This window comes from Otolemur garnettii, unplaced genomic scaffold (assembly GCF_000181295.1).
Source record: "Otolemur garnettii isolate 467f Iridium unplaced genomic scaffold, OtoGar3 scaffold00099, whole genome shotgun sequence".
Lineage (NCBI taxonomy): Eukaryota > Metazoa > Chordata > Mammalia > Primates > Galagidae > Otolemur > Otolemur garnettii.
Window position 1 is genome coordinate 2,891,798 of NW_003852494.1, and position 11,139 is coordinate 2,902,936.

Here is an 11,139-nt window from a genome sequence, read left to right on the forward strand (position 1 = left end):
GGATTCGAACCCGCCACCTTAGGTGTACGTGGCTGGCGCCTTAGCCGGTTGAGCTATAGGCGCCGAGCCGTCCATCTATATTTAAATAAATCTTTTAATTTCAGCATAGTTTCAAATTTATAGAATTAAATCAATCTATTTTAGCTCCTTTTCTTAGGTCCTTAAAACAAAGAAGACTACTGATGAATACAAGATTTCACTTAAGATTCTAGTCAACATAAAGTTAATTAAAAAGTTAAACATGTAATTATCACATTTATTTCTTTATGTAACAATAACTGCTATGTAAGTTAACGGTCTGAATAATCTTTTTTTTTTTTTTTTGCAGTTTTGGCTGGGGCCGGGCTTGAAGCCACCACTCTGCGGTATATGGGGCCAGTGCCCTACTCCTTGAGCCACAGGTGCTGCCCAACATTCTGAATAATCTTTTAACATAATAATAGATGTCCCAGAAGAGTTAAAAAAAAAAAAATCCCAATATACTTACATCTGGAATTCCTCTGGGAGTAGATATATTAAAACCTGGATAGTTTACCAATTTTGAGAGATCATAAGTGACACTTTTATTCTGTTGTATGTCTCCAACTTCTGTTTCCCCATCAGCACCATCTATTATAAACCATCAAAAATGTTAATATTGCTAGATGCCAATATATATATCCCTCCCCAGACTGAAAGTATACCTGGAAGTGTTTATAGTTATGGCAACAGAATTAATCTGAGAATGGGTTTAATTTAGACAATATGGACAAATTACTTTGATGAAAATAAATACTTATGCTGGTCTCAGTAGCTCATGCCTATAATCCTAGCGCTTTGGGAGACCAAGATGGGAGGAACCCTTGAGGTCAGGAGTTAGAGGCTACAGTGAGCTATGATGTTAATGTATTCTAGCCTGGGCAACAGAGCAATACCTTGTTTCAAAAAATATAAATATTTAAAATTTTGGGAATTTTTTTCTATGGGTTGCTTGAAAGTCTATTATCATTTGCTTAATGTTTGATTCCACTGCTTTTTTTCCTCTTAAGACACAGGGTCTTGCTCTTTTCTAGAGGCTGGAGTGTAGTGGCACAGTCACAGTTCACTATAGCCTCTACCTCCTCAGCATAAGTGACTCTCCTGCCTTAGCTTCCCAAGTAGCTGGGACTATAGGTGTGTGACATCAAGCCTAACTAAGTTTTTAAAATTTTTTATAGAAATGGGGTTTTGCTAGCTACATTGCCCAGACTGGTGTTGAACTCATGGATGCAAGTGATCCTTCCCCTTGGCCTCCCTAACTGCTGGAATTGCAGGTAGGCTGGAATCCAGCCCAGGCCTGCCAAATAACAGTGACAACTACAATCAAAAAATAAAAATAGCCAGGCATTGTGGCAGGTGCCTATAGTCCCAGCTACTTGGGAGGCTGAGGCAAGAGAATCGCTTGAGCCTAAGAGTTTGAGGCTGCTGTGAGCTATGATGATACAGCACTCTACCAAGTGTGATAAAGTAAGACTCTGTCTCAAAAGAAAAAAAAAGAAAAGAAAAACGAGAAAACTACAGCCAGGCACAGTAGCTCATCTCTGTAATCTTAGTACTCTGGGAGGCCGAGGGAGGTGGATTGCTTGAGCTCATGAGTTCAAAACCAGCTTGAGCAAAAGCCAAGACCCAGTCTCTACTGAAAATAGAAAAATTGAGGCAAGAGGATCACTGGAGCCTGAGTTGGAGGTTGTTGTGAGCTATGACAGCACAGTACTCTACCCAGGACAATAGCTTGAGATGCTGTCTCAAAAAAAAAAAAAAAAAAAAAAAAAAAAAACTACTAAATAAACCAAACATTTACTTTGCCAGTCCTATAATGTCTATATACCTAAGGTAACCAAATAACTTATGAGGGGAAGTTTATCTTTATTTATTTTGGGACAGTCTTACTCTTGCCACCGTGGGTAGAGTGCTATGGTGTCATAACTCACAGCAACTTCCTGGGCTGAAGTGATCCTTCCTGGGCTGAAGTAATCCTGGGCTGTAGCTGGGACTACAGATCCCACAATTTCCAGCTAGTTTTTCTTTCATTTTTAGAGAGGAGGTCTTGCTCTTGCTCAGGCTGGTGTTGAACTCTTGAGCTAAAGCTATCTACCTATCTTGGTCTCCTAGTTTTCCAGGATTTTAGGTGTGAGCCACCTTGCCTGGTGACAAGAAGTTTATATTTTATAATTATTCTAGCTACAAGCCAAGAAGTTATAAAAAAAAAAAAAGAGAGAGAGAGAGAGAGAGAGAATATAACCATTTTGTAAACCATTTTTATTTATTTTAATTTTTTTTGAGACAGGGTCTCACATTGTCACTCTTGGTAGAGTGCCGTTGTGTCCTAGCTCATAGCAACTTCAAACTCCTGGGCTTTTATTGCAGTTGTCCTTGTTGTTTAGCTGGCCTGGGCCAGGTTTGAACCTGCCACCCTCAGTGCATGTGCCCTGCGCCGTAACCACTGTGCTATAGGCACTCAGTTGCCCCAGGCTAGAATGCCATGGCCTCAGGCTAGCTCAAAGCAAACTCAAACTCCAGGACTCAAGGGATCCTCCTGCTTAGCCTCCAGAATAGCTGGGATTACAGTAGCTCACCACCGCAAGATGGGGGCTCACTCTTGCTCAGGCTGGTCTTGAACTCCTGACCTCAATCAATCTTCCTACCTTGGGCTGCCAGAATGTTAGGATTACAGGTATGAGCCACCACACCTGGCTTGCAACCATTTTTAATTAATGAATATAGGCAATGTTCAGTACTGACTGATTCCACCACAATTAACTGGAAATAAACAGAGGGACAAAAGAATGTGCTAAACAACACCATGAGGCTAAATGAACCTAATGTCAAAAACACTACAGGAGGCCAGACATGGTGGTTCACACCTATAATCCTAGCATTCTGGAAGACTGAGTCTGGAAGATTGCATACAACCTTAATGCTGCTTTTATTTATTTATTTATTTATTTAGAGACAGACTCTTATTATGTTGCCCTCAGTAGAGTACCCTAGTTTCATAGCTCACTGCAACCTCAAACTCTTGGGCTTAAGAGATTCTCTTGCCTCAGCCTCCCAAGTAGCTGGGACTACAGGCGCCCACCACAATGCCCAGGTATTTATTTGTTGCAGTTGTCATTGTTGTTTAGCAGGCTTGGGCTGGGTTAGAACCTACCAGACCCAGTGTATGTGGCTGGTGCCCTACCCACTGAGCCCTTAAATGCTGCTTTTAATTTTTCACTGTCATATTTGGTAGTACAAAAATATCCTGGAATACATATACTTTCTGTACACATGTGTGAATATTTTTTTTTTTTTTTTTGAGACAGAGCCTCAAGCTGTCCCCCTGGGTAGAGTGCCGTGGCATTACAGCTCACAGCAACCTCCATCTCCTGGGCTCAAGCGAGTCTCCTGCCTCCACCTCCCAAGCAACTGGGACCACAGGCGCCTGCCACAACGCCCGGCTATTTTTTTGGTTGCAGCCATCATTGTTGTTTGGCGGGTCCGGGCTGGGGATTCGAACCCGCCACCTTAGGTGTATGTGGCTGGCGCCTTAGCCGGTTGAGCTATAGGCACCGAGCCAATATTTTTTTTTTCTTGAGACAGAGTCTCACCATGTCGCCCTTAGTAGAGTGCTGTGGTGTCACAGCTCACAGCAACCTCAGATTCTTAGGCTTAAGCAATTCTCTTGCCTCAGCCTCCCAAGTAGCTGGGACTACAGGTGCCTGCCACAATGCCCAGCTATTTTGTGTTGTAGCTGTTGTTGTTTAGCTGCCCCGGGCCAGGTTCGAATCCGCCACCCTTGGTTTCTATGGCCAGCACCATAACCACTGTGCTAGGAGCACAAAGCCAACATGTGTGAATATTTTTAGAGGATACATAACTAGGATCTCTTAAACTATTAGATGGTTTCTGTACTCTAAATTTTATAGGGCTGTTGGCACTGATGGGATCTGTCTGTCACCACTGCTGAGAAAACTACACCCTAATTGAGCAAGTACAGATGACTATCTGATAATTTTTTTTTTTGAGAGAGAGTCTCACTATGTCACCCTTGGTAGAGTGCCGTGGTATCAGAGCTCACAGCAACCTCAAGCTCTTGGGCTTAAGTGATTCTCTTGCCTCAGCCTCCCGAGTAGCTGGGACAGAGGGTGCCAGCCACAACGCTAAGCTCAGGTGATCCACCACACCCAGCTGTTGATTCTTTTAATTAAAAAAAGTAAGATAACACTTCAGCTGATTTCTCTAACTTAACATACTTTACCTTTTCCATCATAGAGTGCAAGACCTGAATTCTCCAATTCAGCCTCTTTAAGCCACCCTGGTGGGTACCCTAACTGTCGCATTCGATAGATAAAAGGAGGGAGACTCTTATCCGTCACACCCAGTGCATCTTGAAGTTCCTCACTAAGTAAACATAAAAGAGGAGAAAAAATACTGGCACGAAAACATATGATATCCTGGTGTTTTAAAACATTTCTGTCTTATATTACATAGTATTTAGCATGGTTCTTAACAAATACAGAGTTAAGATTTCAATAAGTATTTTTGAATGAATTAATGTATATTACCTAGGGCCTTGATAGAGTACACTTACATCCTGATAATTACCCTGAAGATATACAGAATGTTCCAAATACTGGAGAAATAAAAATGACATTCAATGGCAAAATGACAGCAGTACCTAATAACTCCTGGCTTGAATCTTCCAAATCTTTCTTCTACTTCTTCTGCATGATATCGCTGTTGAAAATTCTGACTATTTGCCTCACCACAGGCATCCATATACTCCTTTCTCTTTTCACTTATTCGAGCAGCATTCCGGGGCTAAATCACAGTATGTTTGAAAAAATGGTTCAAGCAACTTAGAAGTGTTTCAGAAATTAAATAAAAATAATCACTCTTTTTAAGTCAAGCAGATTACTTTAATTTTAATGCATTGAGAACAAGTGTAAAAGTGGATGGATATTTTAGAAAAGCAAGGAAGAGAGGCAGTCACTTTAATTTCTTAACTACCATAGGATAACAACATAAAATCCAGTTTTTAGAATAAACTATTTAAAAATTAACTCATGTTTCATTCACCTCAAATATAGACAATATTGTAATAAATTATTGTTTTGTTAACATTTAATGTCTTAAAATATAAGCACAAATATGAAAAGATTTCAATAAAGAGCTACAAGAAAGCAATAAAAGTTTCTTTATATCACACTATGGCATAAATATGTTGGAAATATAACAAAGCTCTTGTTCAAAGACTTTTTTTATATGAGAAAAATTTACCATCGGGCAATCTTTCATTTGATGTTCTTCAGAACCACAATTGAAACAGTGAGGCTTTGGCCTATGTGGTCAAAAAACAAAGATTTTGATAATGTAAATAAAAATACAAAAGCCTATTAATAAAATTCTATATGACAGCAAAGTGTATCAGAGACAAGAAAGCAAGTAGCTCAAATCACTTACATCTGCAATAAATACACGCACATCTCCTATACTTAGTGATTTAAACAAAAAGTATTATGCAGTCTTTATACCAAGAACCATTCTGTTTCTGACTAATCTGTTACCTAGTTTGAGTATTTTCAGTGGTTAATAACGGAAGAATTGAGGCAAACAAGTTATCATATTTTAGTTATGTAAGATAGAAGACAGATGGTTGTTAAGACAGAAATCAAATTGACAGCAACAATTACACCTTTCCAACCACCCAGGCACATCAGTTGTGAACCTGGGAATTCCAAGAAACAGATGATCAAGTTAAACATTTACAATATGTCTACATATGGAAAATCTAGCTGAATCTGTAATTTACTTCATAGTAAACTAGCAGTAACGAATATTAACTTTTTAAGCTAAAAGAGTTTATGGTTTGGGTTTAAAAAAAAAAAGAATAAAACAACTCCCCACACAAACCTTTTTGCCTTTACTTGTATTTCTTGCCCTTCTAGAGAAACAATGTGGCTGAAGACTTGCTGGTACCTTTAGTGAATTTTATTAAGGAATAGTTATCATAGTCTGCAAAATTTGGAATTTTTTTAAAGGTGAACTTAGTGGTAAGATGCGTAATAGATCTTCATTCACTATGTAGGATACTTAGGTATTTCCCATCCTTCCGTAAGCTGAGGGTTTTCATTTAGTAGCGGTTGCCCCAATTTATCAAGGCAAAAATTAGTAAAATACAGGACACTTCCTACAACCTGCAGAAAACAAGTCAAAAAATATTGCTATTTAAGCAGAAAATGAAAGACATTACATAATGTAAGACTATGATTAACTGTCTTAACAATTTATTTTTGGATGAAATTATTAGAAATAATAATCAACTTCCTTGTTAAAGGAGCCAGATTTTGATGTGTAAGTATAAACTACATCTTTAAATTCCCATCTCTCTCCTACAGGTTTTCCTCTGTATTGCATCATTACTATCTGCTGCACTCTCCAGAAACAAAAAATGAAAACCTTGACTAATTTCCCTCTAATGCTCTGTCATTTCTTCTTTTTGCAGCAAGACCCTTAAACCCTACATTTACTATTTCCATTTCCTTTCCTCTCATTCACTCTTTTCTCTCCAATTTTTTTTTGAAAAATCCCATACAGATAAATTGAAAAAAATTGTACAATCAATACTCATTTACCCTTCACCTAGATTCAACAATTGTTAACAAATTGACATTTTTATGTGCATCTCTCTTTTTACTCATGCCCTCTCCCCGCCACAAACACTTTTTACCAAGCCATTTGAAAGTCAGTTAAAAGTCAGCTATTTGAAAGACAGACGTCGTGACACTTCAACTCTACATATTTCAGTATGAGCCTTCTAACAATATTTTCCTACCAGCCAAAGTATTGTTACACCTAAAAAAATTAATAACTCCTTGGTACCATATCCAATCTATATTTAGCATTTTCCCCAACTATCCTCCAAATGTCTTTTAGTTTTTTTAACTTCAGCCATTATTTAAGGTTCCTATACTACATTTAGATGTTGTATCTTTTTAGTTTCTTTTAATCTAGAACATACTTGTTTATTATTTACTTTTTTTTGAGACAGTCTGTCTTACTTATTTTCTCACCCTCGGTAGAGTGCCTCAAACACTTGGCCTCAAGTGATCCTCCTAGGTAGCTGGTACTATCCGCAGCTGTCATAACCCTGGCTATTTTTAAAGACAGGGTCTCACTCTTGCTCACGCTGGTCTCGAACTCCTGAGCTTAAGTAAACCACCCAACCTCAGCCTCCCAAAGCTAGGATTACAGGTGTAAGCCACCACACCTGGCCTCACTTTTATTTTTTAATGACACTACCATTCTCTCAAACATTTCAATATTCCCAGCAATGTTTCTGTTCCTATCAGCGTTTTTTCTTTTCCTTTTTAAGACAGAGTCTCACTTTGTTGTCCTCAGTGGAGTGCCATAACATCACAACTCACAGCAACCTCTAGCTCTTGGGCTCAAGCAATTCTCTTGCCTCAGCCTCCTAAATAGCTGGGACTAAAGGCGCCCACCACATCACCTGGCTATCCCTTTGTTGCAGTTTGGCTGGGGTCAGGTTCAAACCCACCACCCTCGGTACATGGGGCCAGTGCCCTACTCACTGAGCCATAGGTGCCTACCTGTTCCTATCACTGCACTAAGTTATTTGACAATGGAGATCCCCACAGCCAAATTCAGTGGACAGTTCTCAGTCTGTACCTAACTCAACCTATCAGCAACAAGCAACACAGGTGATTCTTCCTTTGTCCTATAAACCCCTTGGGCAGCGCCTGTGGCTCAAAGGAAAAGGGCGCTGGCTCCATATACCAGAGGTGGTGGGTTCAAACCCAGCCCCAGCCAAAAACTGCAAAAAAAAAAAAAAAAAAAAAAACCCACCAAAAAAATAAAAAACACCTTCCTTCCTTGCCAGTCAGGAAACCATACTTTTGGTTTTCTCCCTTCCTTGCTGTCCCAATCTTGTCTTTTCATCTCTCTATCTTCTATTTATTGGGATGCCCTAGGATTCAACCTGTGGTCCTCTTCTCTACTTGCACTCCCTATGTGATTCATCCAGACCCACAGTAGGAAATATAACATATATGCTGACACTCCCAAAGGTCAGAGTCTGACCCCTCTTAAATGCCAATCATGTATATGCAAATACCAACATGACAGCTCTTTCTGGACATGTAAGTGGAATCTCAAACTCAACTATTTAAAACTGTACTGATTTCCGGTGGCACCTATGGCTCCAAAGAGTAGGGCGCCAGCCCCATATGACAGAGGTGGTAGGTTCAAACCCAGCCCTGGCCAAAAACTGCAAAAAAACCCCACCAAAAACCAAAATTGTACTTTTTTCTAGCCCCTCCAAAGCTGCTCCTCCTCCTCCAGTTTTCTTTTTTGAGACAGAGCCTCAAGCTGTCCCCCTGGGTAGAGTGCTGTGGCATCACAGCTCACAGCAACCTCCAACTCCTGGGCTTAAGAGAGTCTCCTGCCTCCGCCTCCCAAGTAGCTGGGACCACAGGTGCCTGCCACAACGCCTGGCTATTCTTTGGTTGCAGCCATCATTGTTGTTTGGCGGGCCTGGGCTAGATTCGAACCCGCCACCTTAGGTGTATGTGGCTGGCGCCTTAGCCACTTGAGCCACAGGTGCCAAGCCCAGTTTTCTTCCTCATAGAAAATGCAACAACTTTTTTCCAGTTGCTCAGGCAAAAAACCTGAGACATTCTGACAACTCTCTTGCTCTCATATTCTATATCTAGTTCATTTTTTTTTTTTTTTTTGAGACAGTCTCACTTTGTTGCCCTTTGTAGAGTGCCACAGCATCATAGCTCACAGCAACCTTAAACTCTTGGGTTCAAGCGATCCTCTTTCCTTAGCCTCTTGAGTAGCTGGGACTACAGGTGCCCTCCACAATGTCCAGCTGGTTTTTCAAGGTCTCGCTCTTGCTGAGGCGGGTCTTGAATTCCTGAACTCAAGCAATCCATTGCCTTGGCCTCCCAGAGTGCTAGGATTACAGGTGTGAGCCACCATGCATGGTCATCTACACCCAATTCATCAGCATATTTAATGAGCTCTATAGTACTTTCCAGTTTCTACACGTAACCAGCCACAGATCATTTTTCACAAAGAACTCTGTCCTAACAATTCAATCATATCATGTTGCATTTCTACTTAAAACCCTCCAATGGCTTCTCATCTTACTCAAAGTAAAATACAAAGTCTTCATTATGGCTTATAAGGCAACATATGGATTCAGATCCTGCATTCTGAAGATCTCATTTCCAAGCCTAGCTTTGTTACTTATTGGCAAGTTACTTAGCTTTCAATAATTATTTCCTTATCTGTAAAATAGGAATATATAGTACCTTCATGAGTACATCTATAATGAGCCTATAACATCCATATCAGCACCTGGTATAAAGTAAGCAATATGTTGAGTGTTTGCTTTTGCCTCAGGCCTTTTCACTTACTATTCCCACTGCCTGGAGTACTTACTCAAACTGCAGTGCAAGCTTACTCCCTTAATTCATCAGGGTCTTTGTTCAGATAGGTTGTTAACAACGGGCTGTCACTACACAGACCACCCTCCCCACAGTTATTTTAACTCCTTCTCCTGCTTTATTTTTCTTCAGAGTACTGCCTTCCCCTATTAGAATGTAATTCAATAAGAGCTAGGACTTTGACCTGTTTTCACTGCTCTGTCCCTGGTACCTAGAATGGTCCTTGGCCCAGAAGAGCTTTTAGGAAATATTTATTAGTAATTGTTAAAGGTCTAAATTAATAAACACACGAAATTCCCAATTTCTAGAAAGATGTTATTTAAATCCCAGAACCTTTGGATTAGTAGGGAAGTAAAGTTATCAAGTTCAAATATAGAAATCATTCTTTTTTTTTTTGAGTCAGAGTCCCTTTGTTGCCCAGTCTGGAGTACAGTGATATCAGCATAGCTCATAACAACCTCAAACTCTTGGGCTCAATTGATCCATCTGCCTCAGTCTCTCAGGTGGCTGGTACTATAGGCATACACCACCATGCCTGGCTCAGCTTTCTATTTTTTGTAGACAGGGTCTCACTCTTGCTCAGGGTGTTCTTGAACTCCTGACCTCAAGCGATCCTCTCACCCTGGCCTCCTCCCAGAGTGCTAGGATTCTGGGTGTGAGTCACTGTGCCAGCCCAGAAATCATTCTTTTTTTTTTTTTATTTTAGAGACAGAGTCTCATTTTGTCACCCTCAGTAGAGTGTCATGGCATCAGAGCCCACAGCAACCTCCAGCTCTTGGGCTTAAGGCGATTCTCTTTCCTCGGCCTCCTGAGTAGCCAGGACTACAGGTGCCCACCACAATGCCCAGCTATTTTGTTGTTGTTGTTGCAGTTTGGCAGGGGCCAGGTTTGAACCTGCTCCCCTTGGTATATGGGGCCAGTGCCCTACTCACTGAGCCACAGGCGCCACCCCAGAAATCATTCTTTAAACTGCCCTGATATAGGAGGCTGAGGCAGGCAGATCACCTGAGCTCATGAGTTCGAGACTAGCCTGTGCTAGAGTAAGACCCCCATGTCTAAAAATAGCCAGGCATTGTGGTGGGTTCCTGTAGTCCCAGCTACTCAAGAGGCTGAGCCAAGAGAATCAGTTGAGCCCAAGAGTTTGAGTTTGAGGTTTTTATGAGCTATGACGACACAACACTCTACCAAGGGTTACAAAAAAAAAAAAGAAAGAAATAAAACTGCCCTGATAGCATCTTGGTCTTTATTATTATCTAGTAATGTCTCTCTCTTTTTTTTAGAGACAGGGTCTTGCTCTGTCACCCAGGCTGGAGTGCAGCAATACGACCATAGCCATTAATAACTTAAGACTCCTGAGATCAAGCAATCATCCAGCTTCTTGAGTAGCAAAGACTACAGGCACAAACAACACGCCTCGCTAATATAATTCACTTGTTTAATGAGATGTATCACTTTATCTTTAACATCTCTGATAAAAATTTTGGCTTTAGGCTCGGCGCCGGCTAAGGCACCAGCCACGTACACCTAAGGTGGCGGGTTCGAATCCCCAGCCCGGACCTGCCAAACAACAATGACGGGCGTTGTGGCAGCGCCTGTGGTCCCAGCTACTTGGGAGGCTGAGGCAGGAGACTCGCTTGAGCCCAGGAGTTGGAGGTTGCTGTGAGCT

At 40.9% G+C, this 11,139-nt stretch overlaps 1 protein-coding gene across 2 annotated transcripts in view; it reads right to left on the minus strand.

Moving 5' to 3' along the window:
• The window catches only part of LOC100953482 (zinc finger CCHC domain-containing protein 8), a 33,700-nt gene that overhangs the window by 12,326 nt on the left and 10,235 nt on the right, over positions 1-11,139 (minus strand). The window contains exons 3-8 of one of the 2 annotated variants that reach the window (XM_012809038.2): positions 6,094-6,197; positions 5,914-5,979; positions 5,281-5,341; positions 4,679-4,821; positions 4,259-4,401; positions 488-609 (exon numbers count right to left, since the gene is read on the minus strand). In XM_012809038.2, coding sequence (XP_012664492.2) covers positions 488-609; positions 4,259-4,401; positions 4,679-4,821; positions 5,281-5,341; positions 5,914-5,979; positions 6,094-6,197 — 639 coding nt within the window. The remainder of the gene's footprint in view (positions 1-487; positions 610-4,258; positions 4,402-4,678; positions 4,822-5,280; positions 5,342-5,913; positions 5,980-6,093; positions 6,198-11,139) is intronic. The other variant, XM_023516825.1, reaches the window with a different exon arrangement.